Source organism: Marmota monax, unplaced genomic scaffold (genome assembly GCF_021218885.2).
Source record: "Marmota monax isolate L192 unplaced genomic scaffold, Marmota_monax_Labrador192_F-V1.1 WCK01_AAM20220418_F8-fsc00011, whole genome shotgun sequence".
NCBI lineage: Eukaryota > Metazoa > Chordata > Mammalia > Rodentia > Sciuridae > Marmota > Marmota monax.
Window position 1 is genome coordinate 17847630 of NW_026693082.1, and position 24617 is coordinate 17872246.

The 24617-nt window shown below is 35.7% G+C and overlaps 2 protein-coding genes across 6 annotated transcripts in view; both read right to left on the reverse strand.

Moving 5' to 3' along the window:
• LOC124099046 (hsc70-interacting protein-like) lies at positions 1–3062 on the reverse strand. The gene is given in 2 exon segments (XM_046453999.2): positions 1–2816; positions 2818–3062. Coding segments are annotated over 2 exon segments (1080 nt in total). The 5' UTR covers positions 2976–3062; the 3' UTR covers positions 1–1894.
• Positions 3063–6581: 3519 nt separating this feature from the next.
• Positions 6582–24617, reverse strand: part of Fndc3a (fibronectin type III domain containing 3A) — a 158461-nt gene continuing 140425 nt past the window's right edge. For all 5 annotated transcript variants that reach the window (XM_046454003.2, XM_046454000.2, XM_046454002.2 and 2 more), the window contains 8 exons: positions 24412–24587; positions 22110–22223; positions 20809–20958; positions 20419–20702; positions 20107–20319; positions 17840–18006; positions 16641–16768; positions 6582–9089 (listed from right to left, as the gene is read on the reverse strand). In XM_046454003.2, the coding sequence (XP_046309959.1) occupies positions 8775–9089; positions 16641–16768; positions 17840–18006; positions 20107–20319; positions 20419–20702; positions 20809–20958; positions 22110–22223; positions 24412–24587 (1547 nt within the window). In that variant the 3' untranslated portion in view covers positions 6582–8774. The remainder of the gene's footprint in view (positions 9090–16640; positions 16769–17839; positions 18007–20106; positions 20320–20418; positions 20703–20808; positions 20959–22109; positions 22224–24411; positions 24588–24617) is intronic.

Consider the following 24617-nt stretch of genomic DNA (forward strand, 5'->3'; position numbering starts at 1 on the left):
TGAAACCATATTTTATTTTTAACATAGCTAGAAATATCCAATAACTATATATTTTTAAGCAGAAAACTTTCTTTTCCTTCTTACAGCATCATTAGCAGAAAAAAGGAACATTTCTCGTTTTTAGAAATGATACTGGGTCTCTAAGAAAATGAAGACTATCTGTTGTATTTGTGGAACTTAAAGTCTAAAAGCACAGGACACATTTTCAGAAGAGTAATTTACTTTTACCCATTTATATTCGTAATATTCGAGTATAGTTAGGTCATGTATAATTAAGTAGATCAAATCAGGAATCCAAGAAGAAACTGTTCTTCTTGAATTAAGCACAGCACACATGAGATTTTGAGAACATACATGAACAACAACAACAAAAAAGAACACTGGCAAGCCCAAATCCAAGTATAAATGGTGTTTTTTTCCAAGGGTATTAAAAGCATGCTCCATTAGCATACGACTTTTTCTCATTTTTGTAACAGATGCAGTTCTGTTTACTCATGTAAAGGGTTAGAACATGTATAAATATATTAGAGATGTACTGCTTTATAAATGTATTCCAAGGAATTTATCATTTCCTTTATCTTTTCAGGGACAAAAGGGAAAAAGAGGTGGGGGTATGGTTGCAGTATTTAAGGAAGAGCTGAATACAATAATGAATCTTCATGGTGCCAAGAACTCCATAATGAATAACCAGGCTCTCATCTATTTTATAATTCATGTTAGATCAAGCAGTTAATTCCTGTATGGTTACCAATAACTCAAACCATATACTCTTCAAAATACAAAGATCAATAGGTACTTCCTAAATAGAACACCAAACACTAAAAGGAATCCTTCCTTCCAATGTTTTTTGACATCACAAGATTTTGCCAGAGTGGAAGTCTAATAACATTTAAATAAGCAATCTCATGGCTAAGAAAGAACTACAGCTCTTATGGGTATTATTCCACAGCTAGGATATGTATTACATATTAAATTGACCCCAGCATTATATATGCTTTGCACAATTATGGTATGATAGCAGTGATGATACTAATGAGAAAAGATTATCTTTAGTTCAAGAAGCAGAAAGCAGACATAGTTGGTCATTTTCTGATGAGGAAAGGTAAATTTTAAACATAGAATATAAAAAGAAAACTACTCCCTTATTTCCCCACGGTGGAAATAATATGAAACATTTATTTGATATATTGAACAAAAACAGAGCTAAGTAATCCAACTCCATTGCAGCATAACAAAAAACAACAAAAAAATCACCTCTTCAACACAGTGTAAGATTTAAATGCAACCTGCATAAGGGCATATGTCATATAAAATAGTAAGACTGCTGCTGCCTTACCAAATACTTCCAGTCCCTACCCAGGTTAGAGTGAAATACTGGTGTTCCCAATAGTTTTATTGAAATTAATCATTTAAAAAATATTTTTAAATGACAAATCAAAATGCCTCAGTCTCAGTAACCATATATTCAACTGAAACTTTTATCTATGTAAATGAGATTTATTTACTTCCACTAGTAAGTCTTTATTTCACTCACGTTACAGCTATGTATTTTCCATACTTAGTATCTGCCTTGCCCAATATCAAAGAAAAAATCCTAAATGATTAGTAATTAAAAATGTAGGAAATAACACTCCCTTGAGTTTTAAATATTTTTAAGGTTTAAAAAGTGTTTTAAGTTTGTAATTCCTAGTAGGAAAACATTATCTGAATGAACACCCTAATGGCAAACCATTGTAAAATGCTTCAACTGGATTTGCTGCAGAGGGGTAGGGATTATCTTCAAAGCACCCCAGCTCTCCTGATGAGGTCAGAGGTACACTGGTTTGTATTATTGCGACAGCCATTAAGTGATCTAGGTTGCTTTTCCTTCAGTAAGGGTTTTGTCAGGTGGGCATTACGCTTGACCTCCAAATTTGGCTGACAATTTACTGATGAGATTCATAACCTTTGGGTTGCTTTGATATTTTGACATATTTGCTGGGTTCTGGGCCACATCCTGGAAGGCCACCATAACTTCTGGATCCTGCATGGCTGCAAGAACCTCCGGATCACTAAGAATTTCATTGAGCCCAGGCATTCCCGCCATTCCAGGCATGCCCCCTCCCATTCCAGGCCTTCCTCCAGGAAAGCCACCTGGAAAAGAGCCAAACTGAGCTCCTGCTTGTCGTCTGGCTTCTTCCTCCCTCTGGGCTCTCTCATGTTCTTCTTGAGCCTTCTTAACTCTTTCTATTCTTTCTTTGATCTCTCGCTCTTCACGTTTTCGCTCATATTTTCTCCGATGTTCAGCAATTTTCTGGGCCCGTGGTTGAACTTCTTTCAGCATTGCACTAGCATCATCATCATAATCCAGTTTACAGGCAAGAGCAAGATCATGGGCTGCTTCTTCCCAGTGGCCCAAAAGTCTGTGGGCTTTCCCTCGCCACTTGTAAGGCTGAGCTGAATCAGGATTTATTTCAATGGCTCTGTCACAGTCGCGAATGGCAGCATTTGGCTTCTGTAATTTGATGAAGACACTGGCTCTCTTGGCATACAGAATGGCCAAGCGAAGATCTAGCTTGATAGCATCTGTGAACAAGTCAATGGCTTTCTGTAGTTCACCATCATTCAGGGCTTCAATGGCAGCCCCTTTCTTTTCATTTGCTTGATCCATCATCTCCTCGGTTATCTCCGCATTTTCATCTCCCATTTCTTGAGGAGCATCAGTGTCTGGTTCAGTTACACCTTCATTATCAATTTCTAGATCACTTTCCTGACTTGATGGCTCATCTCTCTTAATGTTTTCTTCCGACTTCTTGCTATCTGTTTTTTCTTCCTTTTTCTTCTGATTTAGGTTTATGAGTAGCAGGTGGTACTTTACCCCCCATGCTCTCCACCCACTCTCTCAGGAAGCGCATCTCCTCGGTGTGCAGGACGCTCGGATCCTGCTTACACATTTTCACGAACGCCCGAAGCTCGCTCACTTTGCGGGGATCCATGGTCGAGGAGAGGCAGGCGGGCCGGCTGCAGCCCGTTCCCAGGCCCGGGCGCTGGCTCAGCGTGACCGCGCAGAAGGGGTTAATGTCTGTTTTTAAAATTATTTATTTTGATTTGTTATATATGATGGCAGAATGCAATTCATTTCATATTATACACGTAGAGCACAACTTTTCAAGTCACTGGTTGTACATATTTTCACACCACTCATGTCTGCATACATGTACCTAAGGTAATGATGTCTAACTCATTCCACGGTCTTTCCTACCCCCTTACCCCTCCCTCCCCTTTGCCCTATCTAAAGTTCCTCCATTCCTCCCATGCTCCACCCACTTATCACCATTATGAGTTAGTATCCTCATATCAAAGAAAACATTCAGCCTTTGGTTTTTTGAGATTGGCTTACTTCACTTAGCATTATATTCTCTAACTCCATCCATTTACTTGCAAATGCCATGATTTTATTCCTTTAATGCTGAGTAATATTCCATTGTGTATATATACCACAGTTTCTTTATCCATTCATCCACTGAAGGGCATCTGGGTTGGTTCCACAATTTAGCTATTGTGAATTGTGCTGCTATAAACATTGATGTGGCTGTGTCCCTGAAGTATGATGTTTTAAGTCCTTTGGGTATAGACAGAGGAGTGGGATAGCTGAGTCAAACGGTGGTTCCATTCCAAGTTTTCCAAGGAATCTCTATACTACTTTCCAGATTGGCTGCACCAATTTTTTTTTCTTTTAGTTATAGATGACAGAATACCTTTGTTTTATTTATTTTTAAGTGGTGCTGAGGCTTGAACTCAGTGCCTCACATGTGCTAGGCAAGCACTCTACCACTGAGCCACAACCCCAGCCCCCTATTCTGAATATTTTATATAAATGGATTCCTATAACATATAACCTTCTGTGTCTGACTTCTTGGGCATAATTTTTGAAATCCATCTATTCAGTATCTCTATTCCTTTTTTGAATACATCAGCTTGTTTTATTTGGGAGCAATAAAGATACCCTCATTCTCAGGTGAATTAAAAAAATATTTTTAGTTGCCGATGGACCTTTATTTTACTTATTTATATCAGTACTGAGAATTGAACCCAGTGCCTCACCTGTGTTAGGCAAGTGCTCTACCACTGAGCTACCACCTCAGCCCTGTCAGATGAATATTTAAGAAGATGGTTTATCCAGGGCTGAGAGTGGACTCAACATGGGAATTAAAGTATCACAGGATGAAATGAGGGTTTCTCATTTAAGTCCAACACCCTGTGCCAAGTTGTTGTCTAATTTTCTTCTGTTTAGTCCTTAGAGGGCTGTGGGTTATTTTAAATGAGGAAATGCTTACGCACAGTGCCTGGCATACAGGTAGTATTTATTACTCTTATAAATGCGATGTTCAAAGTCAATATTAATTCTGATTTCTTCTTAGAATTGAGGGCTCTGGGGGCAGACAGTAGAGGACAGTGGTGAAGTGTAGGTACACTAGATCAATCACTTGATTTTAATCCTGGCTCCGGCATTTATTAGCTATTCAACTTTTGGAAGACAGCTTGACTTCTCTGTGATATGGTTTCCACTTAACAGAACCACTGGGAAGATTAAATTACCAAATTAAAGCCCTGAACATCAAGCCTAGGACACATTAAGTGGTGGTGTTTCACGCCTGTAATCCTAGAGATTGGGATGCTGAGGCAGGAGGATTGAGTTTGAGGCCAGCCTCAGCAATTTAGTGAGGCACTAAGCAACTTACAGACTGTGTCAAAATAAAAAATAAAATCAGGCTGGGGATGTGGCTCAGTGGTAAAGTGCCCCTGGGTTCAATCCCCAATACAAAAAAATAACAACTACCACCACAACAAAACCCAAAAAACAAAAACAAACCAACAACAAGAAAAATAAACAAAAAAACCCAAAAAACAGGAGATATTAGTCTTTGATTTGAATCAGTCACACATCTTCAAAATATCAGCTTCAAAATATCCTTTTTGAAATCTTTTTCTTGGCAACTTTTCCATAGTAAATAGAAATGGCAAAATCATATTATTTATTTTGAAATAAATAGAAAAGTAGTCATTATAGCATCTAAACATCTGAAGGCATAACTCCAAACACTGAGGACTTGATGACCACAATTAAAATCTTGTTTCTTTTGTTAACTTTTTTTTCTCCTCTGAGGTGTTTCTCCTTCTTAAAGAACACTGGGGAGAAAATGATGAATAATGGCTCTGGCCCCTTTGGTGGTACTAGGGATCAAACCCAGGGTTTTAAGTTTTGGGACAGGATCTCCCTATGTTTCTGAGGCCAGCCTTGAATTTGCAATCCTCCAACCTCAGCCTCCTGAGTTGGTGGGATTATAGGCATGTATCACCATGCCTAAGACACACTGGAAGGCACATAATATTATTTGAAAACAGAATTTAAGAACCTTAAAAAATGAATGAGGCACATCATCACCTTTTATGATAGTGGAGGTTGCATTGAAGAACCATTGCTTGTTCTGGTTTATTTTTTAAAAGTCTGTGGGCTGCTCATAACCCACTTGAATCAAAGTGTGAAATATGATATATCAAGAACTATGTAATGTTTTGAACAACCAACAATAAAAAATTAAAAAAAAAAGTCTGTGGGCTGGGTTTTGGCTCAGTGGTAGACGCTTGCCTAGCATGTATGAGGCACTTAGGTTCAATTCTCAGCACCACATATAAATCAATAAAGGTCCATCAACAACTATAAAAATAAAAAAAAAAAAACATTAAATAAAAGGTCTGTTTGCCTCCTTGAGCCTCTGTACACATGGATTCTCCTGCAGAAAGATACCTATCCATAATAATGAAAACCAAGATGCTTGTGTTGGAAACCAACCCACGGAATGCTCAACAGGATGGGCAAAATTCTTACATCCAATCTATGGAAAATCAGAGGTGACAGGGTATCATAGCCCTTAAAGGCTGGATTCCTCCTTAATTGTTTCTATGCAGTGATGCTTCCCCAGCCTTACACTTTAAACTTTATTGTGATTATCTGCACTTGTGGCAGAGATCCAGTTGGATTTTAAAAGTAAGGAATGTACAAGAGGTGACCCATGGGACGGAAATTTTAATAGGGGATGAGAGAGGACAAGGTGAATTTTCTGGGGGAAGGCAGACCTAGAAATACAGACAGTAGGAAAGTCATGGGCTCCTAGGAGTGGGAGAATGGTACTAGAAAACAGGTGAGGAATGCAGAAAAGGGGAGGTCAGAAATTTTCTTCCCAATGGGAAAACTTATTTAGAGGTGGGATCTTGTTATGCTGCCCAGACTGGCCTCCAGCTCCCAGGCTGAAATGATACTCTCATGTAGCTGGGACTAAAGGCATATGCCATTTACCTCAGGCTTTTATTTTCCAAAGCTCATTTACTTCAGACTTATCTCATTCTTTATATATGTAAAGCAATTAAGATAATGTATTGCATAAAATCAAGTTGCTGGGATAAAATTTCTAATTTCATTCATGTTTAAGATTTGAATAGGGCTGGGAAAACTGTTTTAAGCCTACTAGAAGAGGGAAAGCCTTATTTTATTTTCTCAAATAGGTAGCAAGTAATTAATATATGAATACAATAAACATATCTCAAAAAAGAATGATACAACTTTTATTTTCCATGGATTTTAAAGATACTTTTGCTACACAGTTTATGTATTCTTATGAGATTATATTTTACCATTTTTATGAAGTTTAATCTTGTACAATTTTAAGGTGATATGTTTGGTAGTGTATCTATAACCTTTAAAAAGTTTAGAGTTTTGGAATGTACAGTATATGAGGTAAAATCAAGATTACATTAAAAATTGTTTTCTCCTCTGCACTAATTTTGCAGTGAGGCTCAAATGGCAAGTACACTATTAAATGACATTTACTATCAAAAATAGGAGTTCATTTGAATTACTATGAAAAACATAAGCCACTGTAACTTGTCACAGTGGCACATTTTACCATTTTAGACATTCAACTATATAGAAATCTCTGGGCTCTTACACTCAAACTCATTTGTACTGCCAAATGTGGCACTTTAAAGAATAAGTTTCTAGAAAACAATCGCAATCGCTGTTGTTTTGGGGGAAGGTTATCACCCTATACATAAGAGATTAAATAAAATGTAAACATACAGTATATTATAGTGACAGATCATTCTTACCACTCGGAAAGGCCAAGTTTATCCGTTTCTTTTTTGAACAAAGGTTAATGTTTTTTTTCCTACAGCACAGATCATTTGACATAAAACAATTACAATACATGCCCATTCTATTAAGGGAAATTCTTCAGAGATCTTCAAAGCACAAAACATATGTTCCTTTTTTCCAAGACTGACAGAAGTGCTTAGTTATCACTAAAATGCTAACTTCAGCAACTAAAAATTAGTGATTCACTATCCTAAAATTCAAATAATAAATTAAAAAAGCTAGTTACAGGTGTTTTACAGATAACAGATGTGATAAAACAAGAATTTTAGATAGTTTCATTACAAACTGTATTATTACTGGCAGTCGTCAACATCTAAGCAAGATGTACAATGTGATACTCGACAAGATTCAATCTGATCATCCAATAACTCACAAATGCAAGCTCACAAAACATTAATGAATTATGCAATTGCAAAGTGCTCTAATGCAACATTAACCACATGCAATCAACAATTTGGAACAGTATCTGAACAGACATTACACATTAAACATTAGTTTTTCAAGAAAGAAAGCAGCTTGAAGTTTACTGGTGCAAATTAATTTTGTCTTCAGATTTGGTGCCCCAAACAAAAAAGGTTAGGTTTGATTATGAATTTTGATGGTGATGGCAGTAGTTATAGGAGAAGCAGCAAAGTTTATGGGAGTTCTTCAAAATTAGCCTATACCAGAGAGGTGGAGTAGATGTGTGTATGTATATATTCCTACACTAGGTATGTATAGTTTATATATATGTCATATATGTATGTGTGTGCCCTTGCAAACATACATATAGTCCAAAGGCTCACAAAACAAGCCAAGTAGGTTTGAAATTCAGAGTTGGTTTTTATGATGATTTTTTAAAAAAGTTACTATCTAAAAGTCTCTGTTTTTCCATGTTCTCAAGACCCGAAGAGGTACTTTTGGAGTAAACATTGAAATATTTTTAGGCCAAGTAAACTGCCTGTGCTTTCTTTGACTTATCTGTGAATCAATGAATATATACTTGTAATGAAGAACTCCACATTTATCAAACAAGAAGGTTCTTTTTCACACATGTTCTTTCATCCAGTTTTTGCTAAGCCCCTCCAGTTATTCATCATAATCCCACTTACCAAATAATTAAGACAAATGAGGAGGTAGAAATATAGCACTAGATTGCTTTCACAGCATCAGACTTTAACATTTTTATATAGCACATTAGTGTAAATTCTAGTCATTCTGAATTTTCACTTGGTAATAATCTTTATCAGGTCATCACTGTTTCACTCATGGTGACTGGTCAAAATTATCAATTATAAATTGTGTCTCTTAGAAAGTTTGTTCTACAAGAAGGCATGTCAAAAAAAGAGAGAGAGAGAGAGAGAGAGAGAAAGTCAAAAGTACCAACCAAAAAACCCTCCCCAAAATTGATATTTCTGTGGCTTGCATTCTAATAAAGTGCCAGCCTCTACCTAACAATATGAGCACTGAAAATGGCAAAAAATGATGTGCTATAGTCTCAATGCCAGTGCTAAATGCCATCGTTTTTGTAAAAGCGTTACAGAAATAATTTTAGTACATGACAAAATAAAATGTAATACAGTGTTAAAATAAAGTTATATTTTCACTTGATTACAAAATACTGAATGATAAAGGCAATCAAAATGGAAAAAAAAGCAAACAGCACAAGGATGACAGTAGCACACTGCTCGTCACTTAGCGTGCGCCGGGTCCGGGTGCTTTCCACAGTGTCTCTGTTGGTGTTGGCTGGCGGTTCTGTCCTCTGAGAGATGAAGAGCACTGTGGTGCTGTAGGGACCGACTAGGTCCTGGTGCCCCAAAGGATCTTGGCACTGGCGAATGGCACACACTCTGAAGCGATATTCACAGTTCAGTTGGAGGCTGGAATACCGGAAGGAAGAGTCGGGACCTTTGTAAATCTGTCAATGAAAGATTAAAAGGAAGAATCGTGTGTAGTGTCTAGTCAGAAAATGTGTTAACAATGACTAGTTTTAGAATTATATTTTGACACGAAAGCTAGTAAATATCATCGATTTTATTTTCCGCAATACTGGGGATTGAACCCAGGGGCAGTTTACCACTGAACCATGTACTCAGTCCTATTTTTATACTTGGAGACAGGGTCTTGCTAATTTGCCAAGACCCTGTCTCAAAATAATAAATAAAAAGTACCAGGAATGTAGCTCAGTGGTAAACTGCTCCTGGGTTCAATCCCCAGTACCAAACTAACAAAGCACACACAAAATAAAACAAAACACAAAAAACCCCTGAACACCCCTATCCATTAAAGTACTTATCTGTCTGCTGTATAAGGGCAGGAGAAATTTGACAAGTGAGGATGGAAGACCTAGCCTCACAGCTTACAAACCAGTTAAGGAGTGAAGATGTACCCTAAAGCGGCAAGAGAACAAGCAAGTCAGCCAGCTCTCAGGCACTTCCCAGCTTTCCTCACATGTAGGAAGTCATTTTTGGTGACTTCATTCCATGTGAGGAGAAAGACTATAATCTTGTCTCCCCCCACCCCCACTTTTGGCTAACTAGTAACTTTCTATAAAAATTTAAACATACCCGTTGAATGAAAACCAGGAATTTTCTACAGGTACCTGTGGTAAATCACTATAAACTTCAAAGGCTCCTCTACCATGTCTCAGGATGGAGGGAGGGAGGAAGGGGAGCAGAAAGAGAGAGAAAACAAGAGTTGCAGGGATTTTTAAGGAAGTGTGCTACTCAACAGGAAGATGGAATTGGTTACCCAGTGGTCCAAGCTCTGTTCCACCACCTCCCACTCCAGTAAATTTAGATCAATTACCTCAGTACAATAGGCATAACAGTACTTAACTTGTATGGTAATTATGAGGATGAGATGAGCTAATAGCATACGAAGAGTGTTCAAATGTGAAGGTAACTGTTCTCATTAACGAGTCCCTCTTCTCACTCTATTAATGAGAAAACCAAGGCCCACAGGGTGGAATCATTCCCCAATTGGCTTGCTCCCACTAGCTGTTGGGCTACAAATTAGATCAACCAATACCTGAGCTAGCATTCTTTTAAGCACTTTTAGCATACGGGCTTGCTTCTGAAGAAAATCTCTTTCATTTTTTGTGTCTCCAGAATCCAGTAGGTACTTAATAAAGGGCCTCTGTGAATTATTAACTTTAAATAAAAACGTAGATTCTGGTAAGATAGATAAAAGAACTTTTATTCATCCTAAGATGAATCTTACAGAAAATAGTTTTTATACATTAGTTTGGAGAACACAGATGAACATCTCAGGGAGTAGGAATGTAAAACTGACCCATATATGAGAGATGGTAATAAATTAAATGATTTTGGGCTGAGGTTGTGGCTCAGTGGTAGAGTGCTTGCCTAGCAAGTGTAAGGCACTGGGTTTGATTCTCAGCACTGTATATAAGTAAATAAAATAAAGGTCCATCAACAACTAAAATAAAAAAAAAATTTTGTATTAGAAATCAGTATTAAAAATTTACACATATGATAAAGCCAACTTGGTAAAAATTAAAAAATGTATTTTTTATGAATATAAAGAGTGATTTTAATTTTTGTCTTTAAGCTTTATTTTCCATGTCTCCAAATGAGCATGGCAATGTATGGTTAGGGGAAAAAACTGTCAACAAATGGCATGAACATGACAAAAGAAGAGGAGATCTGGCAAAGACATCTGGCTGGGGAGGTGGTTCAGTAGTTAAGCGTTTGTCTAGCATATACAAGGTCCTGATATCTAGTACCTCAAAAAAAAAAAAAAACAAAAAAGTTCAGAGATCTGTCAGAGAGGAGGAATACATTAATTTTTCTAGTTTAGAAATTTAGGTAGATTTAACATAAGAGGGGCCATTTTAGGGTACCACATTAAGTAGTATTAGAGGAACCTTGATCATGTTGTGTGAGGGACTGAAGGGAAGTGGACAGGACACTCTTGCTGAATAAGGCTATGAGGTCCTGATGTAGTCTCCCTTTTCTGGTACTGGGGATAGAACCCAGGGGTGCTTTAACACAGAGCCACATCCCCAGCCCTTTTAATTTTTTATTTTGAGGCAGGGTCTTGCTAAGTTGTTTAGGTTAGTCTCAAATTTGCCTTCCTCCTGCCTCAGTCTTCTCATTAACTGGGATTACAGGCATGTGCTACTGATGTATTTTTTTTTTTTTTTTTTTATGAACCTAGAAATGACTTTTGAAAGAGCTGGTAGGAAAGAAAAAAAATTTACTGGAATCTTTTTTTTAAATAGTTGTAGATGGACACAACACCTTTATTTATTTTTATGTGGTGCTGGGGATGGAATCTGGTGCCTCACACATGCTAAGCATGTGCTCTACCACTGAGCTACAACTGCAGCCCCAGGACCAAGATGATCTTGATGCCCATGATACTAATGAAGTTAGGAAGAAGTTGGAAAGATGATGATATCAAATTTTCTCAATTTTTTGTTTCAAATGTTGGAAGGATCTGAAGGGGTACATCTTATAGATAGTTGAAATTATTTTGGTCTTTGCTACTATTCAGATAAAATTACATATTATTTAAACAAAATAGCCCTTTATATTTGCTACAAATGAATTATCTATTCATAGATAGGCAAATATCAATATAGATTTACAGTTAAGAGAATATCAGGTAAGAGATTACTATTTTAACTTTGCATTTTAATAGGGGACTGCAGATTAAAAATGTAAGCTTGTGAAGTTTTTATGTGTCTAGTTAGCCAACAGATTTGAAACAGTATGCCAACTGCAACAGGACTTTACACGGAAACCTTCAAAGAAATTTAAAGTTTCATAAATTGATATCTGTCCTTAATTTAATATTATGAATATTTTGTACCATGGAGAAAATAACAATTGGAGAATTATGATCAAGAAAAATGAATAAATGAATCTGGTATCTTATCTGATTTTATCTCTACATTCTCAAAACCCATTTGGTTGGCTAGATAAACTTCATTTACCAAGTACTCCTACTAAAATTCAAAATAGTTATTTCTGAGGACAAGTGTACATTCAAAGGTATCAACTTTTGAGGCAGTTTTTTTTTTTTTTTTTAAAAAAAACAAAGGAATAGATTTTAACTATCACTACTTCTTGTGTGTGTTACATAACCATAATCTGGTTTTTCAGTGAATCATATGCACAATAAATATTATAGTTAAATACAATAATTTTTAGCAATACACTATTTTTGAATTGAGTATAAACAACTTAAGTCATTCCTTAACATATCATGTATTTGATAATGAGCAATACATTGAGAACAGTAAAGCCCCTCAAAAACAACTAAATATAGATAAATAACCAGCAGCTCATCTATCTTCTATCTACTTTATTACTGATAAGGGAGTTATAGGTGGAATTTTCTGAGCAGTTATTAAATTTACTGTGCGTGATTTCTAAAAATTTTTATTCATAGGAATCATTTGGAACTTTAAAACAAAACAAAATAAAACAGAACTGTGCACTGGATTAGACAAAGGGGAATGAAGGGAAGGGAAAAGGGATGGGAATAGAAAAGACAGTTCATATGAATACATGACCAGTCTGACTCCACATCATGTACAACCACAAGAATGGGAAGTTATACTCCATGTGTATATGATATGTCAAAATACCCTCTACTGTCATGTATACCTGAAAAGAACAAATAAAAAATTAAGAAAACAAAAAACCCTATAGAATTGTGGGCCCTATCCTCAGATATTTGGGTTCATTAGGCCTGGAAGGCTCTCTGAGGACCCAGGTCTTGAGAATCTGAATTCAGAAGCTTATGAAAGGAAGTAGATTCTATATGAATCCACTGTCTCAACAATTGTTCCTACTATGATGGTATGTGTTGACTGGGCTAAGGGGATGCCCAGATAGTAGGTAAAACACTGCAGCAAAGTATGTCTGTGAGGGCCTTTCTGGAATAGATTAGGCTATGAATTGGCTCAGTGAGTAAAGAAGATAATCCCCACCAAGGTGTTTGGCATCATCGAATCTTTGAATAGAACAAAAAGGCAGAGGAAGGGCAAGTTTTCTCTGCTTAGCTGGAACACCATTTTGTCCTATTCTTGGGACTCTGATGTCCACAATCCTTGGGCCTTTGGATCCTCACAGACTTGAACCATTGGCATTTCTGGTTCTTAGGAGTTACGGTTTGGACTTCAACTATACCACTTGCTTTCCTCAGCCCCAGACTTACAGATGACAGACTATGGATCTCAGCAGTCTCCATAATTCAGCAAACAGATCCATCAAAATAAATAATTTTCTAGATGCTTCTATCTGTAAGGCCTGTTGGTACTGTTTCTGTTTAGCCCCCTTATCTGCCACTACCACAAGTGCTCTAGTTTTTAGATGAGGTGTCAAACCCTCTCCACTACCCAGTCCACTCTTAGCTTTGAGGGTAGGCTCTGCTTGGTTAAGCCCTAGCAAAGTCATTGGTCTCTGAAATCTAAGTGCTTTCTTTAAGTGAATGAGTCAAATTCTCTACTGCTAGGTGAAGATTCTGAAGGCAGTGAGAGAAACCAAGTCCCAGATGATTTCATTCAGCTGTTGGACCAACCAAGTCCACCTACCTTCAGGTTTTTCCCTGAGAGGATTTACACTTAATTTCTCAAAAGCCAATTCTAAGTTTTCCTGGTACTTGGAAAACTCCCAGGGGGTTGATCTGCTTTGAAAGTGGCTTAACTGCCCTCCAAATTTTCCACACCACTTTGTTACACCATCTAAAATGCGATTTTTGGTTAGAAAGCATTTGTTTTTAAAAATGTATACACTTAAGAGAGGCTTAAAGAGTCAGTAGACATTTGACAGATAACTTTCCCAAATCAAGTATGTTTCTCCTAATACCTAGTAAGGTCAGCTATCTATCGAGGAAGTTAGCATGTATGTTAGAGAGGAAGGTAAGAATAGAGACTTTAGAGAACGAGGGCAACTCCATATCAAGTGCTATTGAGAGGCACAGGGCAAGACAACACCGAAAGTTTAGAGAAAGCCATTGATGAAAAATGAATAAAGAAAAGTAAGAAAGTAAAGCAATCAATTTATTCCTAATACTTGGCTCATAGATACTTGCTGCCAGGCTAATTTCTCCTTCTTAAATATATCAACAATTCCTACTGCTAAAGAATGAAGACCCACCCATACCTGGCTTTTCCACAACATATTCCATTCTTGAACCTTGCTGAAGTCACACTTGAGAGTTCACGGTTCCCTGTTAAGTACTCCAGCCCCTGAGTATTAGTTATATGACACTCCTTTTGGAAATATTCCAAAGTCCAGCTGAAATTAATCATTCTTCTTTTAATATTAAAAGGTTTTATATTTATGACCTTTTATGGTTATGTAAAATGTTATCATTGTATAATTTCTGCTTGCTTGCTAGAATCTAAACAATTTTCTTAAAATTAGAATAGTTAATGTAGTATCCCTATAATTCTCTTTACATAATGTGTGTTGAATGTCAAATAAATTATAAATAAAAAGCTAAATTCTATGAGAGAAATTGACTTCTTAAAAGGCCTTCAATCTTTTGGAATACAATTTGTAAGTTGTAAAATTCTATAACTTTTTAAGAAATTTAGATGAGCATCTATAGAATGAAGTTCTAAAGATATCATAATTTTAAGTTTTACCATGTATAATCTAAAATAAGTAAAAGAAATAAAAGGGTTAATTTAATTTTGAAGTTATATTAGAACTAGCAGTGGTGTTTCATGTAGTGACATTAACTTATTAAAATTCATATACTACTCAAAAGTGGGGTCTCTATTTCCTTTAAACACGCTAATACAATTATATTTTCTTTAATATTAATTTTGCTTCCTCCTTGGAAGGAAACCTGCTTATCTGCAAATTACATTTCAAATCTAATTATCGTGTAAATTTGTAGATGGCTTAATAAAGAAAAACAATCATGTGCTAAATTTAATCTAACTCTTTGGATCTTTTGAAATTTTAGTTATTTGTCACATGTCTATATTTAACACAATTTGAAAGAAAAATATATATTAAAAATTCTATCAATAATTAGAATAGCACAAGGATGGAATAAAACAGATGACTGATTTTCTAGTGGGAAAAGAAAATGTAAGATACAGTACAATTAAAACAGCCCAGATTGAGTCTTCAAAAATAAAGAAGGTTGACAGAAAGAAGGAAATTAAGATGAAATGCTTACAGATATTTTCTGAGTCATATATGTGTGTGTGTGTGTGTATACACACACACCTCTCTCTATATATTTTAAATAACTTAAATTTTTTTTTGTAGTTGTAGGTGGACAGGATGCCTTTATTTATTTTTATGTGGTGCTAAGGATTGAACTCAGTGCCTTACCCACACATGCTAGGCAGTGCTCTGCCACTAAGCTACAGCCCCAGTAGGTGAGTCATATATTTATAATAAACACTGACCACTCTCCACTCTACCTGACCATTACTCATTCTTTACCAGGAAGCTATCTTTGAAATTTCTCTGCTAAGGTGGCGATACTTCCTTTGGATTTCCATAACAATTGTTTTATTGTTATATTTAAGCATTATATAATATTTGTGATTATTACTATTATTGTAAAAGTCTCCTTATTGGTCTCTTTGCTTTTGCCCCTCTGTCCAGTGTCTCAACACTGTAACCAAAATGACCTGGGTCAGATTATGTGACTATTCTGGTCAAAATACTCCACTGGCTTCTGAAATCACAAGCAGTTAAGTATAGTAGTATACCTTTTAATGTCCTATATGACATTCTTATCATCTTCATATCACATTGGCTCCCTTAATGTTTTTTCCAAAAGGAATGTCATTTAACTGACTCTAGAGACTGAATATGCTTAGGGGGAACCCCGAATTCTTAAGTGTGGCTTCAGTAAGGCTCAAGAAAGAAATGTGTAATTGAGGAGGCCAAGTATTGGTAAGTCTTTATTCTCTAGCAGCAGCAAAATTGTTAGCTGCTACCATACTTCATCAACAAGTCTCTCTAGGGTTCCCTCTGTCTCACTCATATTGGCCTTCTTATTGTTCAAATTTAACATACATGTTCCTATCTCATGAGGAGAAAAATGTTCTAAGAAGCAGTCCTATCACTTCCCTTGGGTCCTTTTCCCTCTGGTACAATTTTTTTTTAACCCCATTTAATTTTCTCTCCAATGCACTTAGAACTGTCACACTATATACCGATGTGTTTATTTGCCTTTAATATATCTTTTTCTAACAGAATGTAAACTCCATGGACTAAATACTTTTTGTTCAGTGTTATATATTGACTGCCTAGCATAGAGTTTAATGAATAATTGTCAAGTGAAAATAATCTGTGTAGTTCATGCCCCAAATATTTTGAATCCTAAGATCTCTGGAACATATTCTATATTGAACAGTGTTTCTAAATCAAAATGGTAAAGATGGTCAAATCTTGTACTGAAAATACTGAAAAATGAAAGAAAGATAAAATAGATATCCATAAAATTACATCTTGGCACATACCTGTTTGAAATCTGAATCTTTTCCCATCATAACTTGAAGACTGTAAATAACTGGATCACCTTTCATTGGCTGTAAACATTCCCATGTAATTTCACAAATGTGATCATTTAATTTCTCTATTTTGGGGGCTATAGGGAAGAAATATAAGATATGCTGCTCCATTTGATTTTTAACTTCATACACCATACTTGCTTTTATAAACATAAACAAACCTATAAAACTTAATAAACTTAAATATCAGTGAATTTTTGATATCTGCATACAAAGAAGTTAAGAAAATCAATAATCTCTTTTTTCTTTTTTGTGGTACTGCGGTTTTAAACCAGTTCAGTTTACCACTGAACTACAACCCCAGCCCTTTTTATACATTTATTTTGAGGCAGGATCTTGCTAGATTGCTGAGGTTGGCCTTGAACTTGCAATCCTTCTGCCTTAGCCTCCTGAGTTGCTGGGATTATAGGCATGCATCTCCAAACTTGGCTATAAATCAACAATATTCTTAAGGCCAAGAGACACTAAACTGGATGAGGGAACAGAATAATGTTCTCAGTGAAACTCATCAACATTATTAGAAAGACTATTCAAGAAGAGTCCCACAAATTCTAGATCTGCTTTATAAATGAGCCATTCAAACTCTTGATCCAGGATACTATCCTAGAAGTCTTTGTGATGAGTCCTTGGAGTTCAAAGAACTTAAGCATTTTGGCTAAATGCATAAAGTGCAATCCTTACAAGGCTCATTTAAAAAAAGTACTTCATGTTTGTGTATAAATATGATTGAAAAATCCAAGTTAAGCAAGTAAAAATTTGTTTTACTTAGCAGAAGACTTGGCTCTCCCCCTGAATGAATCTGAATGAATGAAAAAACAATGATTTAAAACATAAACAATCAGATTTTATGCTTTTTTCCTTTAAGTAACAATAGCAGAAACAGCAAATGATCTGATTAGAAAAGTAGCCTATCTATTCAATTTAGCATTTTTAATTGTTAAAATGACCACTGACAAACCCAATACTTGTCTGAGTATTAACATGCCAGATAAAATAGCTTTTATTACTTAAGGAAACTCCCAGTAGTAGGCTTGTCTGTGTTGGACATATATTCAGTACTAAGTTTTAATGAAAGTAAACAAAACACTTTATTAAAATGTAAAATTGATTTATTATTAAAGAAAAGAACTGCAAGATGTATAACCTACCTTTCAAGGCAGCTGGGACAGATTTTGGAGTGGTGAAAATATATTCTTGGGAGAAGGGGCCTTCCCCAGCTTCATTACAAGCTTGAATACAGAATTTATACGATGTTGACTCATTAAGTCTTTGTACTTTATATGTATGACATGGTCCTCTGTACAAGGATACAAACCTAAAATAGAAATAACTCTGTATTAAATAAACCTTAGACTATTTATAAAAAAATGTTTTCAAAATTACTAAATTACAAAAATTTCAAAATTACATATATTATCTTTTTGTTTTTCATCATTAGATGATGAAAATCACAGATGTGATAAGATTCCCAATTTGACTTGGTATCCTGAAAAATCTTACTGAATTTCGTGTCCAACTATTCTTTTTTTTGGTACTGGGGATTGAATCCAGGGGTGCTTAACCACTGAGCCACATTCCCAGCCATTCCCCGCCTCCTCTGTTCCCCCGCTTTTTTTTTTAAAGGATTAAAAAAAATTTTTTTGGGGGGTAGTTGTAGATGGACAGAATGCCTTTATTTTATTTGTTCATTTTTATGTGGTGTTGAGGATTGAACCCAGTGCCCCACACATGCAAGCACTCCTGTCACTGAGCCTCAGCCCTTTTTATTTTGTATTTTGAGACGGGGTCTTGCTAAGTTGCTTAGGGCCTCCCTAAGTTGATGAGGGTAGCCTGAACTTGGGATCCTCCTGCCTTAGCCTCCTGAGTGGCTGGGATTACCGGCATGTACCACCGTGCCCAGCGGTGTCCAACCATTCTAAGTTGGGTTTTCCTTAGGCTTCTGGTAACCATGGCTTTGCTTCTGATTGTAGTCTTCTAATATATATTTGCACAGTAGGTTTCTATTTTTGTATTTCTTGCCTTTAACTGGGAAACAGAACTCTTAAATTCTAGGCAAAATTTTAGCCGATGCACGTTTTCTGGAAATTTACAACAGTATGAGAAAATATGAAATTTCAAATAAATTATACACTTGAACTGTGTGATGGAAGTTTAGTATTATATATTCTAATATTTTATCTATAAGTTAGCTAAGTGTTTCCCAGTATTTTTGATTGGCTATTTGTAAATTTTTTTTGGAACAAATAATGAATGCTCTTATAGTGCTAACAGTATGAACTGTAGTCAAGTTAAAAAATGAAGAAATATTTAATGACCTGAGTAACAGTATTTCCAAGAAGCAATTATTAGATAAGCCTTGCTTTTTTTTTTTTTTTTTTTAAAGAGCATTGGCATTTTTTCTTCTTGTTTAATGTGGAACTTAGAATGTCCAGTTTCATGACTGGACGTTCATCTTGCCAAATCAACAAATTAGCTACACTGCCATACTGCCAGCTTTTTAACCACAGTTTATATATGCTTCATTTTTCTATCTTTGTCTCAATTCTTTTGTAAATTTTAGCACTTTGCTTTTAGAGCAAAATGTAAGTGTTTGCTTTTTTTCTTTTGTAGCACTTAAACCAGTAAGATTAAAGTTAATAACCTTTTAAAAAAATGAAAAATTTCAGATAAAATGCTTCGGATAAACTGGGCATAGTGGCGCATGCCTGTAATCCCAGTGGCTTGAGAGGTTGAAGCAGGAGGACTGCAAGTTCAAAGCCAGCCTCAGCAATTCAGTGAGGCTCTAAGTGAGACCCTGTCTCTAAATAAAATATATTTAAGAAGAGTTGAGGATGTAGCTCAATGATAGAGAACCCCTGGGTTCAATCCCCAGTACCAAAAAGAGACAAAATTCTAATAAATTAGAGTAAAAAGTAAAAAACCAAAATTTAAAAGTCTTAAAATATTATAATAGCTGTGGAGGTATATGACATTATTTGTATGGGATTAAACATGAACAAACAGCCCTAAATTGGCATTTGAATAGTTAACATTACAAATATTTTCAATAACACTGTAACTGAAATGCAGGGTTTAGCTGGGCAGTATATATGGAATGGTATACAGAAATAGTGAAATTATGCCCTGCTGAAAATAAACACTTTACAATTATTTTGTAGCCAAGATTACATTTTATGAAGAGAGTAAATGGGTTGGAGAAGAGATCCAAAGAACAGCCCACTTAATTTTTTTCCTTTAGCATTCCACTCAAATTGTAAACAGTGTCTTCTCATATTCTGAACCCAGTACACTTAAAGATCATTTCTTATGATAACTGCAACTATTTTTGCAAACTTATTTTACTTCTATAATTTATAAAATTTATATATACTTAAAACCTATTAAAACTATATAAAAAAGCAAGTAAACAACCTACCTTCCATTCTTATCCTCCATCTGAAGGTGATACTGGATAGAATCTGTTGACAGTGTCTTTGGGGTACCATCTCCCCATTTCAGCTTAAGGTTCTGGTGGTTAAAGGCAACACATTCCAGACGAGGTGGGTCAGGAGGGAGGGGCTTAGTTTTTAATTTTATCATATGGCTGAAAGGACCAGCTCCAAGGCTATTCAAGGCTTGAATTCGTATTCTAAGTTCCACATTAAAAGAAAAAAAAATTTAGTTTATGATCATTTTAGTTAAAAGTGTTTCTCTGGTCTAGGAAAAATTAACATCTTTTAGAGTATACCTGTATGTTGTATCTGGTTGCAAATTGTCTATTATATAGCTTGTAATCTTTCCCACTGTTAAGGGCTGTTTATCTCCAAAGTCTATACTGTAGGCAAGGATTTCTGAACCATGGTCACAAGGTTTTTCCCAGCTTATTGCAAGGGATGTAGAAGGTGAATAATGGAGATTTTCTATGTCATCATCACTTATTTCTTGAAGACAAGTCACAATGGCAGGAACTGATGGTGGAGTCACACAGGCTACTACTTCACTGAAAGGGCCTGCACCCACAACACTCAGAGCCTACAAAGTAACAAAGCCTCCAAGTTAACAAAGACACAACCATGAAAATGCTCACAACAGAGAGAACTCTGGACAGAGTACATGACAAGGAACCAATCACCTTTACCTGGACTCTGCAATAATAGGTAGTTGCTGGTGAAAGTCCCTTTAATTCATAACTGAGGCCAGGCCCACAATAACACATCTGCATACTTCCTTCAACTCCTCCCCACTCCAATCGATACTCGGTGACATCAGTTCCATTACTCAAAGGAATCTTTAAGAAAAAGTATAAAGTTCTTAGTCTTTGTATTGACTAAATAGCTTTTGGGCAAATATGTTCTTTTACTATGTATATTAAAAACTCGATTATTTTTCAACTTTTTTATACTTTAAAAAATTTTGTTCTAATTATATATGACAATAGCATTTAAAAATATTTTTAGTTGTAGATGGACACAATCCCTTTATTTAATTTATTTTTATATGTGGTGCTAAGGATCAAACCCAGTGCCTCACACATTATAGGCAAGCACTCTACCACTGAGCCACAACCCCAGCCCAGTAGAATGCATTTTGACACATCATATAAATGGAGTATAACTTCTCATTCTTCTGGTTGTACATGATGTACAGTTACACTGGTCGTGTAATCGAACATGTACATAGTAGAATGAATCGAACATTATTATCCTATCATTTATTTTTTGATTTCTTTAAAACGTTTAAATACAATCAAACTTTTTTAATGTTTTATTTTTTTATAGTTGTAGTTGGACACAATACCTTCACTTTATTTATTTATATATGGTGCTGAGGATAGAACCCAGGGCCTAGCATGTGCGAGGCGAGTGCTCTACCGGAGCCATAACCCCAGCCCCTCAAAAATACAACTTTTGAATTAGAGGTAGAAATATGACCAGGAGTCACTTCAGAAAGAATATTTTAAGGTAAATATATTTTGAATAATTCTATTAGGTAATATAAAATGTTAAACCATACAAGAACATTTTCCTTGTTAAATTTCAAAGGAAACTGAAAATATGATTATCATTACTGATTAATCCTGTGTACAATAAATACACCAGGGATAACAAATACAAGAGAAATAGTATTATAGTAATTCCTTATGAATGTTTGTTCTGAACATTAAGTTCACTATTGGCTGAACTAGGAGATCAGCACTGAGACAAAGCCTTTGATAAAAACATAAAGCATGTCATGAACAAGAACTTGAAATGAAGATATACCTTACTCAAATGTTTCAAAGAGGAAACAAAATTCACTTTGTACCATATAAATTTAACCAGGACTTACTCAAAGTGTAATAATTTAGGAGGCAAAAAAGAAAAGTATCTATTCTTTTATATAAACTATTAATTCCAGTCACTTAAGAAAGTAAACATACGCCAATAGAAATTACAATACCTCCCAATTCACTTGTGCACAAGTTGCAGATCTGCATGTCACTTGTGGGGGTTTGCATTGATCCGGTGGCCCAGGGGCTGTAGTAATATCACATTTTTCTGAAAATGGTCCAAACTAGAAAAACAACATAACCAGCATTTTCATTTTTCACCCTTTATAAATAAAGTCTACCGATTGCACAGAATTTCATATTTAAGGGTTCATTAATAATTAAGTTCATCTTCCCTGTCTTTCAAGATTACTTTGGTCAGAAAATCTATAAGTAATCACAGAAAAGAAAAAGGTTTAATAATTATGAAGTAAACGAGTGGGGAATTTTACAGTTTCATTTACCGTGCTTTCTTCTTCTGTACTTTATTCCTTTCATAATTTTTTTCTTTATTTTATTATTTTTTATGTGGTGCTGAGGCAAGTGCCTTACCACTGAGCCACAACCCCAGTCCCTCATGAATTGTTTTTTGTAAGAAACGCAAGGCATTAGAGAATTCAGTAGGTGAAGTAAGAAGGAATTATGTGCTGGGTGCGGTGGCGCATGCATGTTATACCAATGGCTTGGGAGGCTGAGGCAGGAGGATCGTAAGTTCAAGGCCAGTCTCAGCAAAAGCAAGGCACTATGCAACTCAGTGAGACTCTGTCTCTAAAAGGGGCTGGGGATGCAGCTCAGTGGTTAAATGCCCCTGAGTTTCAGTCCCCGGTAGTGCTCCACAAAAACAAAAAAAACAAAAACAAGGAAGGAATTATGTAAAGACTGAAGAAATGGATACCAATTAAAGGCATGGGGGATGGCAAGCATAAATTACACCTTAAAATGTGGAATAGCTCTAGATGGGTCAAAAATGTGTATTCTTTGGAAATACAGAAAACAAATATTTAAGGTCATTTTGACAAGCTATCTCAGACCTGAAAACATAAATTAAGATATTAATATTAAATATGCTATCACATGATGCCCTTCCTGTAGAAAAGAATGACATTAAGGATTGCCCACAAAAGCCTATAAATTTGCCATAAAAGAAATTTAAAAATGAGTTAACATATATAAATACAGAACTTAGCTGGAGATAGGATATGAAATGTAGAACAGCCACTAAAAATCTGAAATCGGGAAAAAGAGATTTGTCATTAAGTTTTAATCATTGAACAGTCCACGAAAACAAAGTGTCACTCAAATGAAGTAAGAAATTGCTTTGTCCTTAGGGAATCTACCTTAATGAAGAGAGATAAGAGGTGCCATACTTTTTTTTTGTATTGGGGATTGAACCCAAGGACATTTTACCACAGAGCTACATCCCAGTCCTTTTTATTTACTTTGAGACAGGGTCTCACCAAAGTTTCTTAGGGCCTTGCTACTTTGCTGAGGCTGGCCTTGAACTTGTGATCCTCCTATCTCAGCCTCCCACATTGCTGGGGTTACAGGTGTGCGCCACTGTGCCTGGTAAGAAGTGTTATACTTGAGTGGAAAGAACTTTGGTTCTGGAGTCTGACAAGCCTGGGTTTGTGGCTCACTCTATCATTTATTAGTGTATGTGATTATGATTATGGGCAAGGCACTTCTGAGCTGCCACTTTTTTCCATTTTATAAAACTTTATAGACACATAGGTAATATTTTAAAAATAACTCATACAAAACTAGAAATGCTTAAAATATAAGACCCCATCCTTAGGCAAAATATAAATTACAACTGTTTTCAATGGGAAGTAAATGCTGTGTACAATCAGCCTACAGATTTAAGTAAATCTTATTGGCACTGCCTAAAAGATAAACTTTAGCACCACCAAAGTCCCAAGTATCACAAATTCTTTTTTAAAAACAAAACAAAAACAAAAAACCCCTTTATTTACTATTATTATTATTTATGTGGTACTGAGGATCAAACCCTGTGCCTCATATGTGCTAGTCAAGTACTCTACCACTGAGCCCTAGCCCCAGCCCCTCAAGTGTCACAAATTTAAAAAAAAATTTTTTTTTTAGTTATACATGGACACAATATCTTTATTTTGTTTATTTTTATGTGGTGCTGAAGATCAAACCCAGTGCCTCACCTGTGCGAGGCAAGTACTCTGCCACTGAGCCACAACTCAGTCCCCAAGTGTCACAAATTCTAAGTGAAATTTGAAAATAATGATTCCCTAACACGTTATAGGACATACTAACTTTTTCTTGTTATCAATATAATATTATTAATAATTGTAAAATCTAGAGTCACATGTTGAAATTGAAATTGCCAAATAATGAGTGGGTTTATACATGATAAAATGAAACACCATTATAATTAGGATTCAGTTAAGATGCTCTTCTCACCCCCATTTTGTTAGCTGCACGCAGTCTGAAGCTGTACATCTTTCCAGGAAGAAGGCCACTCACTGTACATTCCAATTCAGAGCCTTGGTATACTTCTCTGGGTTCATCTTTTTCTGGAGGAGACATTTCTACACCATAACAGGAAATAGGTGATCCACCATCAGCTAGAGGGGGTCCTAAGTGTGGAAAGATTTATGCGATTTAAC